Below are 25,506 nucleotides of genomic sequence, written 5' to 3'. Positions count from 1 at the left end.
TGTGTCACGATGAAATCCCTAATCTGTCTCAGATTGAAAACCCTTATGTGACTGAAGTTTCTTAAAGCACCAAAGTCAATGAAATAAAAACTGACCTAAGATCTGGATGGAAAGCTGGAATAGTTCCTAATAGAAATATTAAATATCTGTCCATAATTAGTTATTTCAAGAATTTTTTGAAAAGGTGCTAGATGAGTTAAATGCTGTTTTCTGAATAAAACCCATTTGACACCCTTCTTTGGTTTTCAGGGCCATCCTGGACGAGAAGGACCAGCGGGCGAGAAAGGCATTCAGGTAAAAAGAAATTGCTGTTCACACTTTCCTAAGCACAAGGAAGTGACCTTTAGTGCCATGTTGCTATTGTTTTATTGTTTAATCTCTATGCCAAACAAATCAGCCACACAGTTATTACATACGGACACATGAATGCAAAGAAAAGGTCGACAGAATGTAACATCCATAGAAAAATCATATATATGCATTTTGTTTACATAATTATATTCTTCTATCTTTTAAAATTGTAAAGAAAACTCCCAGACATATTTCTCACCTTTTGATAGCTTGGTTGCCTAAAGTACCATGTCTTCTGTCATTGTGGCTTCTTTTCTGTCGATCCAAATCAAGTATTTTCATAGGAAAGAGTATTGAATATCTGTGTTTTGAGCTCAACCCAAACACAAGACACTGGATTTGAAATCGGGTTTTTGAGGATTGTCCCGTAGGCTCCTCACCCTCAGGTGTGATCTTGTGGAACCCGCTGGTACTCAGAAATATTAACATTAGTAGATTAGCACTTAAAAACCACTTGTCGTGGTTGCAAAAACAATGTTATGATCTGATAAAATCACAGGACGAATGTGTGACATAATATAGCAAAATAAAGAAGCAAAGCATAATTATGGCTATTTTTATTTTATGAAAATCTAGAAAGAGGGTTTTCCTGTCACCAATTTTTCATCTTGTGTGTCCCACCTCAGTAACAATGCAGTAGCTTTTGTAGGTAGGACTTTTTACAACTGGAAACTTTGTGATAAACCTGTGTAATCTTTTTTTCAAATTTGAAGAGATTTCATAAAAAGTCCCAATAGTGTTTTTTGTATAGGATCGGTAGTAGAGAAGACATGAGGAAACCTTAGTGGACCCAGATGTTTGCCATGTCCTCGTCCCTGGCCACAAGTAGAAACTAATCATAAGTTGTTAAGTTTACAGCACTCTCACCTAGACTACTTTTACACAGAACTATTCTCACAGTTAATATTACATAGTATTACTCATTCATATGTGTTAGTCCTTCTATCATTCCTAGAAGGAAGACAGACTTTTCTGTCCTGGTGGGATTCAAACCTGCCAACCACCGATTCCTTAACGAAATAACCCATGCCAATAAGATGTAGGACTGATAGCCATGTTATGGTAGCCAGACATGCCCTGGGCTGCCTTTACCTCACATAAACAACCTTACTATATCGAGCGATGCACAGCTACAACAGTTCTCATTCAGTTTCTTAAGCAACAGTTTGTTTATGTTTCAGGGAGCTCCAGGTTCGGCTGGTCCTATTGGCTACCCTGGTCCTCGTGGTGTTAAGGTAAGTGTTGCCAATTTCCTTGTCTTTCTTCTTTGACAACTTAACAGTGAGTGTTCATTTTCTTTGTAGAGTAATATTTATCCTTACAAACTGTGACATTTGAAAGTTCATAGACTGTTCGTGATTCAAGATATCAGAAAGTGTGGGACTTGGCCATGGCCAAGGGGGGTTAACTCAAACGGGAAACAGTGTTTACAACTCTGCCGTTACATCGCGTTCCTTTACAATGCAGTTGTTACAACGACCGCGTTGTTATGACGCTATGCCTTTACATCGCAAGTCATTAGATCGACTTGCTGTAAGGTGTGCTCTAACCTAAGGAATAGTATAATTTACTATTCAAACACCTTCCCTACTGTTGAGCAGGCTGGAGTTGGAATAGCAAGTTGATCTAATGACCTGCGTTGTAAAGGTATCACGTTCTAGCAATGCGGTCATTGTAACGACCGCGTTGTAATAGAACGCGATGTAATAGCATGTGCTGTAACATGCTATATTCACTCAAACAGAAATGTCACCATTAAAATAGGATTTTCAACTGAGCCAGCCAGGCTGACGGGTTTATGGGTGGATTAAGATGGGTCAGCTTGTAAAGGGCGGTGGATACAAACACACTTGAAGTATATATCAACACCAGTTTTGCAGGTAATTCTTTACCCTAAATACTATCCTAAGCGTATTCTTGAAAAGGGCAGGGCTACATGTGTATTCTTGGTGTAAACGGGAAAGGAATGCCCTTTTTGGGAGTTGTGGAAGTTATTTCTTCACGGAAAACATGTTTTATTTCCGTGGAGAAACAATAAACGTGCAAAGTGTAAACCCACTTTTATGTTACACATCTGAATGCATGGATTTCCTATCAGTGGATGTGGAATTCTATTCAAATTCCACAATAGAAAGAAATCTGGTATACATTTTCAGTTTTTATCCTGGACTGTTGAAGATTCAGGTCCTACGTATGTTACAGCACTAGAAGGTCCTAATTGTTAAAGCACACACACTAAATACCCCCTCACACAATCTCTCTCTCTCTAAATTATTGGCTTCAGAGAATAATTTAGTGACATCGGAATGATAAGCCTCTTTCCCAAGAAAAAAAACCAACCCGGACAAGCTCAAGAGTATTGTATGTTTTGCTGTGCTTCTTGACATCCACCATATCCATGATCATTTTTAACTTTGAAATTATCTATTCTTTGCTAATGCTGAAAAATGGTGCACACACTTTGACGCAATGCCCCTGTTGGGACCACTCTAAGGAGATGAGCCATCAAAAACAGAAGAAAGTGATGATTTTTGCAGAGAAATTTGGACACACCGAAGCCCACTGTTTAGAGTACTGCTCTATGGGCATCCTGGGCTAAAATGGGTTGAGACAAAGATCTACAGCTAAATATTCAATGAAAGTTTTTTTCGGAGGTCTGAGTGGGCTGGTACATTTCTATATTTTTGAAATAGTGTTGCTCAATAATAATAACAACAATAGCAAAATATATTTTGACTCCTATGTTGTAATGAGACAGAGGGTTTTCGTCTAATCTTCCAGTCACACAAAGAGTATTAAAGGTGAAGTATAACACCTATGAACTATTTCACCCATGTTATATCTGGTAATACAAACTTGTACAATATGTGTTACACATTTTGTTGCCTCCCCAAATGAACAGAGAAATTAAACTCTGTGATTTCCAGTGAACTCCGGCCCCTGAATCATCGAATACAGTAGCATTTACAGTGGTTGTCTTAAATATGTTTTAAAGATTATTCTAGTATACTCTTGCAGGCTATAAAGCTATCTAAAATGTGCTAGAGATGTTTTGAATAATTCATGGAAATTAAATCAGTTTGCAGTCAATATACGAACTTTGTAGAATGTAATATGTGGTTCTGGAGTTCTCTAAAGTAATTGTAACAAAGTTTAGAAATCTGGCATGATTCTCTGGCAGAATTGTCAACAGTGATCACACTACTTGTATAAATGATTGCTGTTTTCTTGAAATCTCCCAATCCCCTCTGATTTTCTCTTTCCTTAGGGTGCTTTTGGAGTGAGGGGGGTGAAGGGCAGCAAAGGAGAAAAGGTAAGAATATGAGATCAAGTGTTTTCTGAGCCATTGAGACGTTTCGCCAAATAAGCTTGTCTTTGTAGGGTGGGATGTGGCCATCATTTCCTTGTAGTTTTCCAGTATGTTTTTAGACTGCCAGACCTTGGATGAGAGAGACTTCCCATAATCCACTGCCCTCAGAGCAGTACGTTTATTCTGATTAGAAACACTTATGTGTAATGCCATAAACTTGTCTAGGCCATAATCTGGTTGCCGAAACCAGAGTTGGAGGAACTAATTTTTACTATGTGGAAGAAGACTTTGTAAGAGAACTATCAAATATGCTCATGTTCTGACTATCTACCATATCATTGGGACATCAAGTTTACAGTCAACATGAGAAGTCTAATATGGGTTTACAAGAATAATCAGAAGCTACTGGGCACCAACTACATTAATGACGGCAATATACTTCTAGTGTCCTGGGACATACATACTGAGGAACCTGAAACTGACCATGTACCACATTGAGTCCCACTTATATCTAAGGTAGCCACAGAGAGCAGTCCAAGGCTGACTCAGGGAGGTGCTGAGCCAGAACTCAGCAGCACACACAATAACACTCAAATGGCAATGTATAGACAGTGCTTTTACTTTAAAATGAAAAAGTACCGTATTGTACACATAACTAAGTATTACACATAAAATCACAACTGTAATGAAAATGTTAAAGTCTACAAACTAAATAGATATCCTTGAAAGGTAGTCACAGATGAATCCATTTTAAATTTCTACGAAGATTACATCATATGCATTAAAATGAGTCTAAGTATGCCATGGGAATGTAAGAGATGCAATTCGCCAGGAGCCTTCTCCACCACGGAACACTGGTCCAGTAAACTCACAATCTGGCTAGATTGTCCCTGGTGTGATCTGCTTCAATGTCGCTAACTGAAAAGCATGTGGTCTCCATAAGGATTGTTCGCAGCTGGCTGGTGACCTCATCCTCCAGTCAGCTCCTGACGATGTAGAAAAGCTGCACTCGTACAGAAGATGACATTTGGGGTATGTCCGTATTGTAGCAATTAATTCTTCTTTCTTTCATGGCTTCTTTTTAAGTTCAATCTGCCTCTGCAGAGGGGTTTAAGTGGTGGCAGAAAATTCTGCAGTTTGTGGGACCCCGACCCAGTCTTGAGATGCCTCTTTAATTCACCATCAAACTAGCACTAAGAGGAACCAGCCAACTGTCTATCCTACTGTTACTGGGTAGGATATACTAGGTTGGGAAGAAGTAAGATAGTGAATCTTCAGAAATCAGACCACATTAACTCTCTGTGCATGTCTCATCCAACAGAGGAACTTCCCATTCACTCTCTAAACTTCAGAGGGATCACCTGCTAAATACTGGAGACAGATATGTGATATGTTCCTATTTTTCAGGCCAGGATCTTACCCTGCCCTAATTAACAGAGAGGCGCTGACATCAGTTTGTAGATTTCATAACATCTCCCCTTTCCAACAACATAGAGAATCCATTTGGGGTCTCATGCTACAACAGAGATCAATGGTCTAACACGAATACAACTGGGTTCTTTCACTGTAGAACCCACTTCACTAGAGTCATCTAGTAAACCAATCCACTCTGAAAATGATGGTCTAGTCTATGTTCACTATTACAGCCATTGGGCTGTAGGCATCAGGGACTAGAGACATGGTACCCTCCTAGTGTGATAAAGGCACGTATGTACTCCAGCTGTAGAGGAGCAGGACTCTCTGATCAGGGTCCCGAGAGGCCAAAGGGGTAGGAGGAAGGAAACCGACACACATGTAGACTTGACTATGTATATTCCTCCTTATTTATTTAGGGAGTTTTGTAAAGCGCTTGGTGACGCACAGCGGCGTGTCCCCGCGCTAAGGAGCGGCTGCTAACTGGAACCTACAGAAGTGGAATACTTTACTGTTCGAATAGTGTAGTTTTGAGCTTGGCTCTAAAGATTAGTTCAGATGGTTCGAGACGCAATATTAAGGGTAATGTGTTCCATCTGACGGCTGCAAGGTACCTAAAGGATCTTCCGCCCATCCGTGCTCTGGACACCTTGGGGACAACAAGGCGTCCCGAGCCAGAAGATCTGAGGGAGCGGGACGGTTCATAAGGTGTCAGCAGTCCTTTCAAAGGGAGAGGAGACCTCCCGTTGATGATCCGATGGCACATGCAGAGTGCTTTGAAATCAACCCTACTTCTGATCGGGAGCCAGTGCAAGGACCGAAGGGCCACCGAGGATGCGGCTCTTCTGGGTAGTCTAAGTACTAGCCTAGCAGCGGCATTCTGTAAGACCTGTAAACGGCTCAGATTCTTCTTCGGAGTCCCTAGATAGAGGAGGTTGCCATAGTCCATCTTTGAGGTGACTAGTGCATGCACAAGGGTTTGACGGGCCTTTACAGGTAAAAACTTCAATGCCTTCCTGAGACTTTTGAGGGTCCCAAAGCATGATCCGACCACCCGGTTGATCTGAGGGCCGAAGGTCAGGTCGGAGTCGAACCAAATGCCCAAGTTCTTTGCTTTCAGGCATGGGATAGGTGTTGAGCCAAGGCATGGAGGCCACCATGCCGACGTCCACGCCGATCGGTCTCCCCCTACGACAAGCACCTCGGTCTTATTTCCGTTAAGCTTAAGGCAGTTTGCGGACATCCAGGCAGCTAGGTCTTGCATACAGGCTCTGAAGATGTCCGCCGAAAGATCGGGTGCGCGCGACAGGGAGATCACCAACTGCGTGTCGTCGGCATAGGAAACCATTCGGAGGCCGTAGCTCTCTACCAAGGAGGCAATCGGGGCTACGTAGAGATTAAAAAGTGTTGGGCTCAGGGACGAGCCCTGCGGCACCCCCTGGTCCAGAGCAATTCGCTCAGAGTAATAGTCACCCTGCCTCACTTGGAAGCCTCGGCCTGCGAGAAATGAATAAATCCATTTCAACGCTGCCCCTCTCACCCCACCTTTGCTCAGACACTGTAGCAAGATGGAATGTGCCACAGTGTTGAACGCCGCGCTAAGGTCTAAAAGGATGAGAGCCATGGTTTGACCCTCGTCAGCACCCTGCCTGAGAGTTTCGGAGGCCCTAAGAAGGGCAGACTTGGTGGAGTGGCGTGGCCGGAACCCGAATTGAGTCGGATGAAGAAGGTTACTGTCCTCCACATATTTCATTAGCTGCTTATTTACCACCTTCTCTGCTACCAGAGTAAATCTTGCGCACTTTGTCTCCGAAGTAGTTAACAATGCGATTGCATGCTGTTACTGAGTGATCTTCATCTCGAGTAACGGTTATTGGGGTGGAAAGGGATTTATATATGCTAAACAATTCCCTAGCCGAGTTTTCCGCCACGTGAATTTTATCTGCATAGTAGGTGGCTTTTTCTCTACGGATTTTATTATGATAGGATCGTCGTTTTGTGAGGTAAGCCTCTTTCATCCGATCATCATAAGCCATTCTCCATTGTCTTTCTGCTCGTTTGCAGTCCCTTTTGGCACAGCGCAGCGCCTCGCTGAACCAGGGAGCAGTTCTTTGTCTGTGGACAGCTTTATTAGACCAACCCAATGGGGCTGTGTGGTCCAGAGCAGCCGTGTTACGGTCATTCAGCAATTTATTTGCCGCTGTCACGTCATTTCCTCCTGGGGGCCCTTCCACGGTAAGAGCCTTATTAAACTCTCGCAGGGAGAATCTTGCCCACCTACGTCGAGGGTAGTTAAGAGGGGTGGGAGCGCTAGCTATATGCTTAGACAAGTAAATAGTAAACGGAACGAGAAAATGATCTGTCCAGGGCAAGGGCACTGGGGGAGCGGCTAAAACACCCTCCCAATTGGCGAATATTGGGTCGAGCAGGTGCCCACGGTTGTGTGTTGGCAGCTGACCTTTTAGCTCTAGCTGTAGGGTGTGAAGTTCTTCCCGGAACTCCACTGCTCCTTTGTCTAGTGCGTCTTGCAGGTGTATATTTAAATCTCCCAACAGCAAAAACTTGTCCCTCCTGATCGCTGTTTCTGTGACCCACTCTAGGAGGTTTCTTTTAAAACTGGCCATAGGTCCCGGTGGGCGATAAATTATCAGGCCCTTTATAGTCATGCTCCCATCAATTGCTATGGTGAAAACACCCGCTTCGCATCCCGCCAGGTCAACTAGTTCTAGTTTGCATGGCCATTGTTGTTTAAAGGCGATCGCAATCCCGCCTCCTCTGCCTATCGGTCTGTCCAGGCGCACCATCTGATAGTCATCAGGTAAAGCCTGAATGGTATCAGGATCAGAATTGGCGTCTAGCCACGTTTCGGTAATAAACAGCAGATCATAATGTTTATCAGTGAGAAGGTCATAAACGTCATGTTTGTGACGGCTAAGCGACCTAACATTAACGAGGCCGCAGGACAGCGAGGGATTGCTTGCCCTGGTGTCTGGTAGGGCTGAGCTAAAGCGGAATTGACAATAGCTACACCCTTCATTCTCCCCTACCCTTGCACTATGGTGGCCTCGGGTGCACACGATCGAGGATAAACTTACTAAGTCACTCCTACTCCAGGTCAGCTTACGATCAGGGCCAGGGGTTGGGGCCCTGGGCCGTGTCCGGTCGCGGACGGGCGCAGATGGGCTCGGCTTTGGCGCGGCTTCGGCGCGCATCCGGCGCGCCCGCTGCGCCAGCCCGCTGCGCCGTCTGGCAGGGATGCACATTATGTAGGGTGTGAGGAGGGTGGGAGGGCGGCGCGACTAGAGCCGCCCTCCCTCCCTACGATCCCTTCAAAGGCAACAGTCTATTGAGTTTAGTCAACTGTTATGTCAGTAAATATGGGAATTTAGTATAGTGCTGTAATTTATTTGAAAGGCCAAGCTAAATGTATGTCATTCATAGTATACCTAAAAGGCACCAGATTTCCTCCCATTCTTATCTTCACAACAGTTGATCAATATACCTCCCTAGTTAGGGATCAAAGTGAACTTTTTTTCTAAATTATTGAAACATATATAAAACAGTCAGAACATGTTTGAAAACTGACAAGTAGCTTACGCTTTTCTTTTGAAGATAACAAGCCCAGCTTTTCAAAACTTCTGAATCACTTTCCAAAACTACTATATCGCTTTCTTTAAAATTACTGAATAATGTGTATATTTTACAACTGTTTTAAAACACCTACATAGGAACCCCTGTTTAAAAATGTTGAATAACCATTATAAATTAAAAGACCAACTGTAAGAAAACTGTGAAAAACACGTGAATACTTTTAGAAATGGCATTATCTCCTTAGCAATCCAACTACCCATATTACTCAGAATTCACTTAAGGATTTTTGTTTAGAAACCATAGATGCACAAATTATCAAATACTATCTTAGTTATTGTTAGACCTGACATCCTTGGCGTGGGTTTTTCCCCTATCTTTTGCCTCTGCTACATGGATTTTTGAGGCTGTGCTGGATTTCGTTTTGCTGGTTTAGATGCTTTGGACACTCTGCCACTGCTAATCAGTGCCAGAGTGTAAGTGCTCCCTGTGTAAAATATCGTATCGATTGGATATACCTGATTGGCATATCTGTATCACCATGAAGTCCCTAGTAAAGTGCACTGTGTGTGCCAGGGCTGGTGATGACGGATGCTACTAGTGGGTCTGCAGCGCTGATTGCGCCACCCACCTGTGTAGCCCTAAAACAGTGTCTCAGGCCTGCCGCCGCAGGCCTGCCTGCAGTCCCCTGACTGCCATGTCCCCCTGGCCAGTGTCCACCCTGGCCGGGCCTAACCCTTCCCTTTTCATACACGTCAGTCATCCCTATGGAAGGCCCAAGGTACCCCCCTGGGCAGGGTGCAGTGTGTGTAGAAGGTAGAGCATGTACTAGTGCAGGTAACATGTTCTGGTAGTGAACACCGGCCATTTTGTGTGTTCACTACTGCAAGGCTATCTTGTTCCATAGGCTAACATGAGGGAGGCGGGTGCCAATGGCTATCCGCCTATCTTCTCATACGAACAAGATAAGACATGAGTGTTTGATATCCCTGAGCTCAGCATTTAATAACACATCTTTTAGGAGAGATTGTTTTTAAATCCTGAGTTGGAGAACAGTACTTTTTAGAGAGTAGCTGTTCTCTTGTCTGACCCTTCTGTGTGCCTGGGCGCGCTTGTGGATTGACTGTCTGGTTTGAGAGTGACAGGGGCTGGGGATCCCCCGGGAGGTTGGCTGAGTCAGCCCTCTGCTGAATGGCGACAATCGCAAGGAGAGTGGAGGGAGGAGATAGCACCTGGGATTGAATAGGGCTGTGCCTGCCTGCCACTCTGCTGGCTCCACCTCCTGCTGGGCGGCTGACGACCTTGCCCCTCGCTCTGAAAAGAATGTAGGAGCCAGGAAAACAAAGTGCTCCAGCAACACCCAGAACTGGATCAGACCGGGCTCAGGACCCACTTGCACAAAGACTTCAAAGACTTCTAGGGGTATAAGTACAAGACCCCTGACAACAGATTTTTAGATTCGACCATCGAGAGGAACCTCTGCTGAAAGACGGACCGCTGAAGAACTAAAGGAAGATTGCCGTGCTGTGTGCTCTAAAGGCTGACCTGTTCTGGCGTACAACTGAAGCTAAGGAGAAGAAGGGGTCCTGCTGTGTGCTGACCCTATCCACTTGACCAAACAAGACTTTGCTGTGTGCTGTGTCTTCAACTGAATCTCCAAGGGCCTGAGAAGAGCTGGCCTCCTGTTTCGCAACCCAGGGATAGAAAGGTTGCCAAGAACTCAAGACTCTGCTGTGTCCCACCTGCGCTGCTGTGTGCCGCAGGGACCGTGGACTGTTCTACCAAGCTTCTCAACATCTGCCTGTGAGGTGGGCTGGCTGCTCTCTGTCTTGCTAGAGAGTACCACACCGAGCCGGGCCCGACATCGGTTGCCGCATCAAGAAGATCGACGTGCTCATCGGCACGTGCCTTGCCGCGACCCGGAGGCCTGAAGCAGATCGAGAGTCGTATTTCCCTGCTCTACGAAGCCGCGCTGTGAGTGGCTGACTCCGGTGACGTCGACATCGTCACTGGGGGCTCGTCGAGGGAGTTGTGGAATCCTTGCACCGAACAGCCCGAGGAGCGCTTGTATAACGAGCGCAGTGACACCGCCGGAGCAACGTAGCTGTCTAAAACATCGAGAGCCTACAAACTGATTCATTCTCAGTGAGTATCGAATCACTCAAGAGACTAGAGACTATCGTCTGACGGTCCCGACCAACTAAGAAAGCGACTATTGTGTAAACCTGTGATGCTTGATTTCAACTGCGGAAACTAGATAAAGATATATTATTTTTGATATAACTCACCTGTGTGGTCTAAGTTTGTGGTGTGCGGAGGAGGGGTCATTGTGGTGTCTACGTGCAAATACCGTACACATTGCCTTGGGGATAAGCCTGTCTGCTCGAGCCAAGCTACCTAGAGGGTGAGCAGGGGTTATCTACCGTGTGTGTCCCTGTACCCTGACTAGAAGCAAGGGTCCCTATTTGGTCTAAGGTGAATACCTCTGCCAACTAGAGACCCCCAGATCTAACATTGGTGGTCAGCGGTGCGGATTAGAACCAGTATTTGCACTTGACCTGCAGTGATTCTTCGGACATCACTAATCTAGTAAGCAGTTGCATCGCACGAAGTTTTTGCGAAGACTATTCTTGGAGGATCGACGAAGCATCATGTCCCTGAACGGAGTAGGCGAGGAGCTGGAGTTGCAATTCGAGGTGAAAAAGTTGCTCGAGTATAAGAAGGAGCAACTAAAGCAATTCTGCAAGCAGCTTGGATGCCCAGCGAAGGGCAGCGCCAACAAGACGGAGCTACAGAAAGCTCTAAGGGCCTGGTGGGAGGCCAAGAATGGCGCAACCGAGGAAACTACGGAAGGGGATGGCACACCGGAGCACGGATTTGGATCCGATGATCTGCCAGTGAATAGGCCAGCGTCTAGGGCTGGCAGCGCCCATTCCAGTAGGAGCCTCTCTCCAGAGGAGTTGGAGGAAAACCAAAGGGTCAGAGCCCATGAGATTGAACTTTTTAAGCTCAAAGCTCAAGCGGAAGAGAGGAAACTGCGCCTTGACAGTGAGAAAGAGGCGGAGGAGAGGAGGAATGCTCTTGCGTTAGAAGAGAAGAAACTCCAGTTGGCTCATGAGTTGAGCATGAGGGAGCTGGACATTAAAGCCAAACAGGTGGCGTCCAGTCCGAATGGTGGCAGCGCACAACCAGTACAGGCGGGTAAAGTATACATACCGAAAGATTTGGTGCAGAATTATCAGAGGGGTGAGGATATCTATGCGTGGTTTAGATCCTATGAGCTTGCCTTGAAGATGAATGAAGTGCCTGAGAAAAGTTGGGGAGCGGGTTTGTGGAAGCATTTTGAGGCCTCTGGGAGGGATGTCTTAGCACCCTTAGAAGCAGCAGGGACCTTAACCTACCCCACGATGAAGGAGGCCTTATGCCTCAGGTATGGGCTTACACCAGAACAGTACCGACAGAAGTTTAGGAACTTCAAGAAACTTGATTCGAGTACGTGGGTGGAGTGTGTGAGTATGTACACGCGTGCACTGGAAGGTTGGATAAAGGGCAGCAAAGTTACTGATTATGTGGGGTTGTGTCACTTGATTAGTTGGGAGCACTTGAGTAGTCTATGTGTTCCAGAGCTGCGCCAGCATCTTTTAGACAGCAAGTTAACTGATCCCAGCGAGCTTGCTAAAGAGGCAGACCGCTGGACTAGCACCAGGGTCAACAAAGGGGTGGTAAGTATGCCAGCCAAGGGTGGACAGGGTCCCCAGCAGACAGGTGGGGAGGACAAGGGTAACAGTAAGGAGTTCTCTAAAGGGCCCCAAAACAGTTCCCAGGAGAAGGAGTCCCAAGCCCCCAAGCCGAAGAGGTCTTGGCCCCCTAAGGGCAACAGACCACCGCCTACTTGCTATGCTTGTAGGGAAGTGGGGCACATCGCCCCTAAATGTCCCAATAAACCCCCAGCACCAGCTGCTGCTCCAGTCCCAGGGTTAGCTAGTGTAGCTTTGGGAGGGGATTTGATTTCCAGTGGGGAAGCGGGATTAGCTATGATGACCCTTGTCTCTTTAGGAGACCAAGAGATGGTCCAGGATACCTTGATACCCGCTAACACTAAGAAATACGGGCAAAAGGTGACCATCAATGGGAGGGAGATAGAGGCTCTGAGAGACACCGGGGCTAGTGTGACATCTGTCAGGTGTCAGTGGGTGTCTGAAGAGCAAGTAATTCCCAATGTGCTCCGCCCAGTAGTGGCAGCTGACACTTCAGTTCGCCTCTGCAAGATGGCGCGTGTTCCCTTTACATGGGGGGGAGTCTCTGGTACCTTGGAAGTCTGTGTCAGTGATGCCTTGCCGGTAGATTGTCTGTTGGGTAACGACCTGGAGAGTTCTCCATGGAAGGACGTAGAGCACAGAACTCACTTGGAGATGTTAGGACTGCCAGCGTGGATCTGTGTATCCACACGTGCCATGACAGCCAGTAAGGGTGGATTGGTAGAACTGGAGCCTGGAACAATGGCCCAGGAACCTGCCAGGAGGGGAAGGGGCAGAGGGCGCGGGAAACCGGCCCCCACTGTTCCCACGGTCCAGGAGGAAGCGGAACCTGAGGGGGATGCCCTGGAACCTACAGGGGAGCAGGTGGCCGAACTGGGGGAGTTGCCTGAGCTGACCCATTGGCAGCAAGAGGGTGGCCCCTCCAGGGAGGAATTCTGCCAGGCTCAGAAGGAGTGCCCTTCTCTCATTGGTGTGCGGCAGCAGGCTGCAGACCAGGCAGCAGGCCTAGGGTCCAAGGAACATTTTATTTACTGGGAAGATGACTTACTGTATAGTGAGCCTAAGTTCGCTGAGCCCGGTGCAGCCCGTGTGCTGGTGGTACCCGAGCGCTTCAGGAACTTCTTACTGGGTCTGGCTCACGACGTGCCTCTCGCAGGACATCTGGGGCAAGACAAGACCTATCACAGGCTTGTCACCCACTTCTACTGGCCCCGGATGAAGAAGCACGTCGGTACCTTTTGTAAGTCATGCCAAACCTGTCAAGCCAGTGGCAAGAGCGGAGGGAAGTGCGTGGCGCCCCTCCAGCCGTTTCCTGTAGTGAGCACCCCTTTCGAGCGGGTGGGCATTGATATCGTAGGGCCCCTGGATCCCAAGACCGCCTTAGGCAACAGGTTTATCCTGGTCTTGGTGGATCACGCCACTCGGTACCCGGAAGCAGTCCCTCTCAGGACAATCACAGCCCCCGTGGTGGGCCGTGCATTGATGGGGATCTTTTCCCGTGTAGGGTTCCCTCGAGAGGTGGTCTCCGACCGGGGTACCAACTTCATCTCTAGGTATATGAAGTCTCTGTGGGAAGAGTGTGGAGTAACGTATAAGTTCACCACTCCTTACCACCCTCAAGGAAATGGGTTGGTTGAAAGGTTCAACCGCACCCTGAAAGGTATGATTATGGGCCTAGCGGAGCCCATGAGACGGAAGTGGGACGTCTTGTTACCATGCCTGTTGTTTGCCTACAGGGAGGTGCCTCAGAAGTCCTTAGGGTTCAGCCCCTTTGAACTGCTGTATGGCCACCCTGTTAGAGGACCTCTCACACTGGTGAAGGAGGGGTGGGAGAAATCCCGTGGGAAAACCCCCCAGGATGTGTTCAGCTATGTGCTGGCCATCCGCAACCAAACGCAGCGCTTCAGGAAGCTCGCTCAGGAGAACCTAGAAGCCAGCCAGGAGGAGATGAAAAGATGGTACGACCAGAATACCACTCTGGTAGAATTTCATCCTGGGCAGAAAGTGTGGGTGATGGCGCCGGTGGAGCCTTGTGCGCTCCGCGACAAATGGACCGGGCCATATGAGGTGGTAGAGCGCAAGAGTGAGGTGACCTACCTGATCAACATGAAGACCCCTAGGCAGCCCCTTAGAGTCTTGCATGTGAACCGCCTCAAACCCCACTTCGAGAGGTCTGAAGTGACGATGCTCATGGCTACAGATGACGGTGGGGAAGAGGATAGTGATCCACTCCCTGACCTCCTGGCAGCGAAGGAGCAAGACGGGTCAGTAGATGGTGTGGTCCTCTCGCCCACACTGACCCCGGAGCAGCAGAGCGACTGTCGCCAGGTGTTGGGTCAGTTTGCCTCCCTGTTCTCCCTGACACCAGGTGTCACCAATTGGTGCGTCCATGATGTGGACACTGGAGATAGCCTGCCTGTGAAACAGAAGTTTTACAGAGTAGCTGACAAGGTCAGGGCCAGCATCAAGGAAGAAGTTTCCAAGATGTTGGCGTTAGGGGTAATTGAGCCCTCCAGCAGTCCCTGGGCTAGCCCAGTGGTCCTCGTTCCAAAGAAATCTGCTACACCCGGTGGCCCGTCAGAACTTCGGTTTTGCGTGGACTACCGCGGGCTCAATGCGGTCACCAAGACTGACGCGCACCCCATCCCCAGAGCTGATGAGCTCGTGGATCGGTTAGGAGCTGCCCGGTACCTCAGCACCTTCGATTTGACTTCGGGGTACTGGCAGATTGCCTTAACTGACGGGGCAAAGGAGAGGTCGGCATTTTCAACACCAGAGGGGCACTTCCAGTTTCGAGTCATGCCCTTTGGATTGAAGAATGCCCCTGCCACCTTCCAGAGACTGGTCAACCGGGTACTGACCGGGCTGGAGCAATTCAGCGCCGCATACCTGGATGACATTGCTGTGTTCAGCTCCACTTGGGACGAACACTTGCAACACCTCTGTGAAGTGTTGAGGGCGCTGCAGAAGGCAGGCCTCACTATCAAGGCTAGTAAGTGCCAGATAGGGCAGGGATCAGTGGTGTATTTGGGACACCAGGTGGGGAGCGGCCAGGTGGCGCCCCTACAGGCGAAGATCGATACCATTCTGGCTTGGGAACCCCCCAAGACGCAGACAGAGGTGAGAGCCTTTCTAGGACTCACCGGGTACTACAGACGGTTCATCAAGGGATACGGCACCATTGTTGCCCCCTTGACGGAACTAACCTCTAGAAATCAGCCCAGGAAAGTGAATTGGACCGAGGCCTGTCAAACTGCTTTTGATGCCCTGAAAACTGCAATGTGCACAGCACCGGTGCTTAAGGCGCCTGACTTTTCGAGTGAGTTCGTAGTGCAGACAGACGCTTCAGAGCAAGGCGTGGGAGCAGTACTCTCACAGATGGACGACGAGGGCGGGGACCAACCCGTAGCTTTCATTAGTAGGAGGCTACTTCCCAGGGAACAGAGGTGGAGCGCTATTGAAAGGGAAGCATTTGCTGTGGTCTGGGCCCTGAAGAAGCTGAGGCCCTACCTGTTTGGGACTCACTTCCGTGTTCAGACCGACCACAGGCCCCTCAGATGGCTAATGCAGATGAGGGGTGAGAATCCAAAACTGTTGAGGTGGTCCATCTCCCTACAGGGAATGGACTTTACGGTGGAACACCGTCCCGGTACAGAGCACGCCAATGCTGATGGCCTGTCCAGGTTTTTCCGCCTTAGCGATGAGAACTCCCAAGAGGGTGGGTAGTTCTCCCCGCTTTCAGCTGGAGGGGACACGTGTTAGACCTGACATCCTTGGCGTGGGTTTTTCCCCTATCTTTTGCCTCTGCTACATGGATTTTTGAGGCTGTGCTGGATTTCGTTTTGCTGGTTTAGATGCTTTGGACACTCTGCCACTGCTAATCAGTGCCAGAGTGTAAGTGCTCCCTGTGTAAAATATCGTATCGATTGGATATACCTGATTGGCATATCTGTATCACCATGAAGTCCCTAGTAAAGTGCACTGTGTGTGCCAGGGCTGGTGATGACGGATGCTACTAGTGGGTCTGCAGCGCTGATTGCGCCACCCACCTGTGTAGCCCTAAAACAGTGTCTCAGGCCTGCCGCCGCAGGCCTGCCTGCAGTCCCCTGACTGCCATGTCCCCCTGGCCAGTGTCCACCCTGGCCGGGCCTAACCCTTCCCTTTTCATACACGTCAGTCATCCCTATGGAAGGCCCAAGGTACCCCCCTGGGCAGGGTGCAGTGTGTGTAGAAGGTAGAGCATGTACTAGTGCAGGTAACATGTTCTGGTAGTGAACACCGGCCATTTTGTGTGTTCGCTACTGCAAGGCTATCTTGTTCCATAGGCTAACATGAGGGAGGCGGGTGCCAATGGCTATCCGCCTATCTTCTCATACGAACAAGATAAGACATGAGTGTTTGATATCCCTGAGCTCAGCATTTAATAACACATCTTTTAGGAGAGATTGTTTTTAAATCCTGAGTTGGAGAACAGTACTTTTTAGAGAGTAGCTGTTCTCTTGTCTGACCCTTCTGTGTGCCTGGGCGCGCTTGTGGATTGACTGTCTGGTTTGAGAGTGACAGGGGCTGGGGATCCCCCGGGAGGTTGGCTGAGTCAGCCCTCTGCTGAATGGCGACAATCGCAAGGAGAGTGGAGGGAGGAGATAGCACCTGGGATTGAATAGGGCTGTGCCTGCCTGCCACTCTGCTGGCTCCACCTCCTGCTGGGCGGCTGACGACCTTGCCCCTCGCTCTGAAAAGAATGTAGGAGCCAGGAAAACAAAGTGCTCCAGCAACACCCAGAACTGGATCAGACCGGGCTCAGGACCCACTTGCACAAAGACTTCAAAGACTTCTAGGGGTATAAGTACAAGACCCCTGACAACAGATTTTTAGATTCGACCATCGAGAGGAACCTCTGCTGAAAGACGGACCGCTGAAGAACTAAAGGAAGATTGCCGTGCTGTGTGCTCTAAAGGCTGACCTGTTCTGGCGTACAACTGAAGCTAAGGAGAAGAAGGGGTCCTGCTGTGTGCTGACCCTATCCACTTGACCAAACAAGACTTTGCTGTGTGCTGTGTCTTCAACTGAATCTCCAAGGGCCTGAGAAGAGCTGGCCTCCTGTTTCGCAACCCAGGGATAGAAAGGTTGCCAAGAACTCAAGACTCTGCTGTGTCCCACCTGCGCTGCTGTGTGCCGCAGGGACCGTGGACTGTTCTACCAAGCTTCTCAACATCTGCCTGTGAGGTGGGCTGGCTGCTCTCTGTCTTGCTAGAGAGTACCACACCGAGCCGGGCCCGACATCGGTTGCCGCATCAAGAAGATCGACGTGCTCATCGGCACGTGCCTTGCCGCGACCCGGAGGCCTGAAGCAGATCGAGAGTCGTATTTCCCTGCTCTACGAAGCCGCGCTGTGAGTGGCTGACTCCGGTGACGTCGACATCGTCACTGGGGGCTCGTCGAGGGAGTTGTGGAATCCTTGCACCGAACAGCCCGAGGAGCGCTTGTATAACGAGCGCAGTGACACCGCCGGAGCAACGTAGCTGTCTAAAACATCGAGAGCCTACAAACTGATTCATTCTCAGTGAGTATCGAATCACTCAAGAGACTAGAGACTATCGTCTGACGGTCCCGACCAACTAAGAAAGCGACTATTGTGTAAACCTGTGATGCTTGATTTCAACTGCGGAAACTAGATAAAGATATATTATTTTTGATATAACTCACCTGTGTGGTCTAAGTTTGTGGTGTGCGGAGGAGGGGTCATTGTGGTGTCTACGTGCAAATACCGTACACATTGCCTTGGGGATAAGCCTGTCTGCTCGAGCCAAGCTACCTAGAGGGTGAGCAGGGGTTATCTACCGTGTGTGTCCCTGTACCCTGACTAGAAGCAAGGGTCCCTATTTGGTCTAAGGTGAATACCTCTGCCAACTAGAGACCCCCAGATCTAACAGTTATTTTACCAAACTATGCCATCTTTATGAAAACTAAATTAACAATATTTAAATTTTTAACAACCTTAACAGCTTTTGTTCATTTATTACATGTTATCAGAAGCACTCACAAGTTTAAAAAATGAAAAGTATGTCGACCTTTTAACTAACAATTAAAAATCTTTCAAGAAAGCATATGGAACTGTATTTGATGCATGCCAGTGACTTTATAGTATTTTAACTGTTTAATGATCAATTACAGATCTCTAATTAACCTATATATGTTTCGTCACTAGAGTTCTTCAAAACAAATCTCATTCAAATATGTTTGAGGTTCCAAAAATGTATTAAACTTAACAACTAAAAATGTTTTAAACAATCTAACTACCCTTTGTCTTCAAAACTAACATATAACATATTTCGAGAAATTATGCACTTTTTAGACCTTCCTGTTCAAAATTGTAATGATTTAAACATTCATAAGTATCTTTAAAAATATTTAGCAATCACAAGCTTGTCAAACGATTACAAAAAACATTTCAACAGTTTTACAGGCTATCCAATCATTTTCAAATCTCCTTAACAAACCATTTTTAACTTTTGTGCCACCTTTTAATACAATAAAATATACTGTCAATATTTTAGCAGAGAGTACAAAATATTGGATTATAATTTTCATTTTTGAACAACTAATATGCATCTTGAATTAGTATTCAACTTTACCCAGTTCATAAGCATCTCAGCATTTAAAAGCTCATAAATATTTTAAGAATGATCACAACTTTCTACAGATTCCAATAGAAATATTAACATTTAAAAAAACGCCCTCACTGTTTTAGAAAATTCTCCTCAAATATTTTTCATTGTGAACATATTTTAACCTTCAATCACTACTTTTAACATACCACTAAATAACTTTTGTATAACACCTTTAGGCATGTATTGCCCATTGTTAACTAGGAATCATTACTTACTGTTAAACTAAATTATTTTTTTTTTACAATTTGAGGCTTCACCAATGGAACATGCATATTAAAAAACCTGCAATTTCACACGTTTGAGGTGTTGTAAATAATGTAAAAGTGTGTTTGTTGGAGGAAGAAAGCATTCAGACCATCATACTCACAACTAAAATGTTACTTTGGTTTCCCTTCTAGGGTGAAGATGGCTTCCCAGGCTTCAAAGGGGACATGGGGCCCAAAGGAGACAGAGTAAGTTGCAATTCCAATATCCATTCCTGTGTGATTGCAAACAGACTCAATGACTCAGGCATAAATACTCACACGGGAGTCCAGCTTAAAACATCCCAGATTCCTTGGTAATGTAAGATTGTGGTTCATTGCCCTGTTCTCAAGAAACATAGTTTTGGAAAAAAAACTACTGTGTGCAGTTCTGATGATATGTCTGCACAAATGAGAGTTTTCCCCCTAAAGACAGCAACATTTTTCAGCTCATTGCATAATATTCCAGTGTATTTCTAAGTGTTTCCATTTAGTTCAAGGGTAATCTTTCAGATTGTATTAAAACTTTACCAATGCAATTGCTTGCTTTTGCCTGTTTATGGTCTATAGAGCATTTCCTTATTTTGCATCAGTTTTGTCTTACCACAGTAAAAGCATACACAAGTTCACAACAGCCATTGCTTGTGTAATTACTATACTTCCAGTGACATTGACTTTTCCCTAGTCAGTGCAACTATAGTCAGTCACAGAACTCCACCTTTTAATTCATTGTAAGTTTTTTCCTTTACTATTGCAGCTTTCACTTTTATGAACTGAGCTTGCCCATGTCGTTTAAGATTTTCCCATGTTACTGTGGTACTGCATATCCTCAAATGTTGAAAAATATTGATCACAGATAAAAGCACACTAAACCTATGTATTCTGCCCATTTCCGTGCTTGATGTAGGTCTCCAGATCTCTCTCCTAGCACTTACATATGGTTACACCTTTTCAGCTGTAAAAGGTCCTCAGAATTTTGACACTGGTTTTGCTGCCAGTACTTCTGCAGGGTCTAGACATTTACTATTATGTCATCTCAATGAAGCTGATGAAGAAAACCTATTCTACAATTTTTGTCTCGCTTACAGGGTGACCCTGGACCAATAGGAGTTCGAGGTGAAGATGGGCCTGAAGGACTGAAGGGCCAATCGGGGCCTCAGGGTGAAGGGGGTTCTCAAGGGATCAATGGGGAGAAGGTGAGTGTTTCTCTATTTTTTGCGTGACAAATTTGCATTTTTTGATTGCTCTTTTTTATTTTGCCGGCTTATGTCCAACCCTAAACATATCATCCATTATTTGTTTAACTTGGGGGTTGTATTTGATCACATGGTCTTGCTGATACCATAAAAAGCCATTTCCTCAAGTTGTTTTATCATACAAACCCTTCCTCCTTTGTTTAACAGAAGTACAGCTCACCCCACAATCTATTACCGTTAACTCACTTTGAGATGGATGTTATTATTTCCTAAATTACTGCTATACATTCTATTGCGCTCACTGTTGTTCGGATATGAGTTCACCTTAAATAAATGAAAAGACAAGAGGTGTTTGGCAAAACAGGAACAAGTTGGTTTAATTAAACGCTGCCAGAGTGTGTCTGTTCAATGTCTCCCTGTGTACAAAGTTTTGCTCGCTATTTTATACAGTTCATGATGTACAGTAAAGCAATTTTCTACGTTCCAAACAAGCATCTCAGTCATAAATTAACAAATGCAGGCATCTTCTAACGACACAGATGGCTCTCGACCTTGATGAGAGTAAGAGTGAGCCTGTGTGAATGTGTTTAGATGTTTGGCATGAGGAGTGCGTGATCGCTACATGGAGTGTGCATGTCGTGTCCTGGTTGATTGAGTGTTTCTACATGTGGCGTATAGCTCTGGGGTATTTTGGGGAATGCATGCCCTTGGCCAAGCATGTTTTATTGGGGCCAATTTCCTCAGACATGTTTGTTGTGCAAATATCTATCTATGGGATCAATCAGGGTTTTCCCTGGATGTGTGTTTGTCTTTAGGTTAAGAGAGACCTCACCTGTGGCCTGATATTCGATAGGCATGGGTGTGGGTCGCAGAACTTTTCTAACAGCATATCTTTGACTCAGAGTTTATGGGGAGGTCTCCTTGGGTGAATCAGACAGCAATGATTCAAGTTCATTGGAACTCCTGAAAATAATAGGGCAGTCACTGGTATCATTTTTATCGACATCCTTAACATTGTGGATATGGTTGTCATAGCATACATTGACATTGTACTTGATGAGATTGACACGGTTAATAATTGGTCTTTATTTTAGAGACTGATCAGTATAAATTAAAAATTGGAATTCAGTTGTTGGCATTGTAATGAATGAAGGATTCAATGGCAAGTTGGAATCTATTATTAATGTGCATTAGCATCTGACAACTAAAATGTGTTTATGCTAGGCATAGCAAATAAGACAACATGGCATATACTTAATGGCTTTAAGAAATGTTAACAATAAAAATAACATTCACAAGTAAACATTGCTTCCTTTCTTTTGAAGAGAATTACAATTGCATTGGACTTTAATGCAGAAGGACTGATTGTTGCAAATCTTCAAAATTCACAGACGGATTAGAGCTAGCAACACACATATGGGACAGAGTTGTTATTTGTAGCATAACACAGCATAGCAGCAAAAGTTGGAGCAGTGCATGACACAAGGTTGAGAAAGCAGCCTGAGCCATATTTATTGATAATGGCCTGATGCTGCTGTCAGCTAAGGCCCACCTGATAAACCAAGGATGCACAAACCAGGCCGCTCCCTTCCTCTCTTCACACTCTTTCCATTGTCTCTCTCTCTTTTCTTCGCTTTCTCTGATCTCTCGCTCTCTCCCCAGCCTTCTCTGGCCCCGTTTTATCTCTCTCTCTCTCTCTCTCTCTCTCTCTCTCTCTCTCTAAGTCTCTTTAAGTCTCTATGCCCTCTGAGGAACCTGCGGGGTGCAGGGGAAAGTGACACAGGCACCAGTGGCAGCCATGAGCTTTACAAGGCAGCATCCAAAGGCTCCCGCCCACCAGGGAACTGCCTGATATAATAAAAGGCCAGTCCAGCCCTGCTGTCAGTCCCTATGCTGTCACTCTACAAATACTGCCAAGCGCCACGCACAATGGCACAATGGTACTGAGGTATGTGCATAGTCTCTAATACAACATTCTATGCCTAGGCACAATCTGACATTCCACACATTCTATGGGTGCTGTTCTGTACAGTGCAGCATACATGCAATGTATGGAATGCTTGGAGAAATGAAAACATTTCTCCATGTTAGCGATGCTTTAGGAGGAGTTGGTTTTTGATGCAAAGCCAGGTTTGGCAATTTTAATAGCATGCGCTTTTTGTCAAAAACTATGGGTGCTTGCCTAGCTCTGCCCAAGTAACACCCAAGAAATGCCCAGCTAACTCAAAGTGGCACAAAGCAGCTCAAAGCACTACTTGGGTGGAGAAAAGGACATCTTTGCAGTGTAAAATTTCCTTTACATTGCAAAGTAAATACCCTTGTAAGACTTTGCATCGCTTTACGCCAACTTGTGTGACTTTGCACCATGCAAACGCTTTACAAATCTGTGCCCCAGTTCCATTTACCAGGAATGCTCTTTTCTTCTCCTTTGTACAATGGAGCACTAACTCAAGAATGAACCCACACAACATCTGACTGTGTGCTTTGCAGGGGGCTTTTTTCGGATTTCAAGATTCATTGTGATAGCATGACTCTTTTTTGTCATTGCAGGGAAGTCTCGGCATTCCAGGACTTCCAGGATACCCAGGACGTGTGGGACCAAAGGTAAGCACAAGGAAAAGTTGCAGATGAAATGCACACATGCAAAGGCCCACAAAGCACCCTTACTCACAGTGAGGATGGATGAGAAAACATGTATATTCCATTTTATACTTCCAGGAATTTGTCTGCAGTCCAGCAAACCTGGTGGCAAATTCAGCAACTACCTGTTCATTTATGCAGCTTTTTGAAGAAAAGTAAATTAACTATTTAACTATCCAAGTACAAAAGAAATCTCTATTCTTGTTTTTGTTTTCCAAAATATTGTGCCATAACATAAAACGACTGTGATTTCCATCGCTGTCTTAATAGGATTGAATTCTGACAGCAGAATTTGGAGACAATGTGCATTCTAAATATCGACTACAAAATATCATAGGACACTAATACTGTAGACAGAATATCGAGGGGCAAAATGTTGAAAGGTAAGTATGTATAGATTTTCTATACTTAATTCAGCATACATGTATCTTGACAATATGTATATCTCCAAGGTATATAAATGTGGAGTAAAGAGTAGTAATTCTTTACTTTCTCATATGCACTAGATTGTAGTATTGTGCCCAGCTCACACTATGATCTTGGTTCTCCAAACTAAGGGCCTCATTTGCAAGTCCATTGCGCCTCCAGTGTATCACTTTTTTAGACGCACCGACGGCACAATGTGTCTTCCGATATTTACAAGGCCACGTAAAGTCTCCCTGCGTGACTGTTCAGGGCCTTGTAAATATGGGCCCCTTTCACTCATTACTCTGCGTGAAAGGGACATTTCATGGGTGTTGCTGTGGGTGTTCCCAAGAAACATCCATGGAACCTGACTCATTTCTAGATTCGCAAAGTATCGTAAACCTGGGAAGGCGTCAGAAGGCTACACCTCCTAGGTGAGGTGTAGGAGTGGCGCAACAAGGAGAAATACTTTTATTTCTCCTAGTTTTGTGCTCTTTATATGTGTGCTGCATTCTGCAGCGCACATAGAAGGACCAATTCAACCCTTCCTGCACAAAAACAATCATCCCTGCAATGCAGGCACTTTGCACCTGTAAGGGTGTCTGTGTTGGCGTGCGGCTGCTGTCGGTCCGCCGGCGCAGGGGAGAAGGACAGGAATGTGCAGTATCTTGTAGATACGATGCATTCCTGCCCTTTTATTTTGATAGGCGGCAGTGCAGCAGGAAGGTTTGCTGCACTGCAATGCATCAACATATAGTAAATGAGGCCCTTAATGCCTCAGGTTCTAAGGAAATGAATCTTTAAACAGAACAGCAGTTTGAGCTTTTTCCATCTTGGCTAAAATGGTGTGGACCCAATTTCCCTATTAATGACAGCCACAGTCAATCATCTGATTTGCAAAGACTTGGCAAGTCTGATCTCTCTCCATGAAGTCTTAGAAACCTTGATTCACAAAGACTTTGCTGTGAGTAGGTGTGGCTTACTGTAGTCTTGCTTGTGCATTCAGGTGTACCGAAAGACTAGTGAATCCTTGTGAATTGAGCCGTTATATTCTAAGAAACACACCACGACATATATAGCTGCAGTAGACCTGTGTTAGTGTCTGTCAAAACAAGCGCTGCACGCGTGCTTACAACACCCTTAAAAACGAGGTACGCAGGATGCCCAGAAGCGCCGATAACATAAAGAAAGCTAGACAGGAGTATAGGCGGGCACTCAACGAGAGAAAATGTGCCCTGAGAAAGGAAGCTTGGGAATCACTCCACGACGCGGCATTACAGAAGGATAGTGCCGCATTTTGGCAAGTAGTGAAAACTCCATTCCTACGAGCAGTGGGGGGCCCCTCTATAGAATTTGCCATGCCTGCGGAATCCTGGGTTAGTTACATTTCAAACATTTATGCGATGCTGGAGCCCATTAATGAAACTCACATGGTTACCCCAAACGAGAAGCAGGAAAAAGTAGACCTGAAATTCACACTGGAGGAGGTGGGGAGAGCTATTGCAGCGAGTAAGGGAGGTAAAGCTCCGGGCCCCGATGGAGTTCCTGTGGACTTATTTGAATCAAACATCGATCTCTGGGGGCCTATATTAACCCAGGTTTTAATGCTAGCTCAATGGGAGCAATTCCAAAGACCTGGGGGGAATCTATAATAGTCCCAATATTTAAAGAAGGGGATCGTAACTACCCCGGATGCTACCGGCCAATATCACTGCTGGTCTCATTGGTAAAAGTTGCCGGCAGAGTTCTTTTAGAGCGCCTTCAGTCGTGGGCAGAAGATAGACAGGTCCTATCAGATATACAGTACGGCTTACGTGAGGGATTGGGAACAATTGAGCAGAGTTTAAACCTCTCCCTACTGGTGGGGATATACGTTAGAGTAAAGAAGGGCTCCCTGTTTCTGGCATTCGTGGATCTCACAGCGGCCTTTGA

The 25,506-nt window shown here is 46.1% G+C and overlaps 1 protein-coding gene across 2 annotated transcripts in view; it reads left to right on the top strand.

Annotated features, from left to right (window-relative positions):
- The window catches only part of LOC146833110 (uncharacterized), a 645,049-nt gene that overhangs the window by 377,895 nt on the left and 241,648 nt on the right, over positions 1-25,506 (top strand). For both annotated transcript variants that reach the window (XM_085600733.1, XM_085600734.1), the window contains 6 exons: positions 250-294; positions 1,533-1,586; positions 3,620-3,664; positions 19,490-19,543; positions 20,422-20,529; positions 23,080-23,133. In XM_085600733.1, coding sequence (XP_085456859.1) covers positions 250-294; positions 1,533-1,586; positions 3,620-3,664; positions 19,490-19,543; positions 20,422-20,529; positions 23,080-23,133 — 360 coding nt within the window. The remainder of the gene's footprint in view (positions 1-249; positions 295-1,532; positions 1,587-3,619; positions 3,665-19,489; positions 19,544-20,421; positions 20,530-23,079; positions 23,134-25,506) is intronic.

The sequence above is a fragment of the Triturus cristatus genome, chromosome 4_2 (genome assembly GCF_964204655.1).
Source record: "Triturus cristatus chromosome 4_2, aTriCri1.1, whole genome shotgun sequence".
Classification (NCBI taxonomy): Eukaryota; Metazoa; Chordata; class Amphibia; order Caudata; family Salamandridae; genus Triturus; species Triturus cristatus.
The sequence above is the reverse complement of the archived record's forward strand: the minus strand, read 5'-3'. Positions and strand labels throughout refer to the sequence as shown.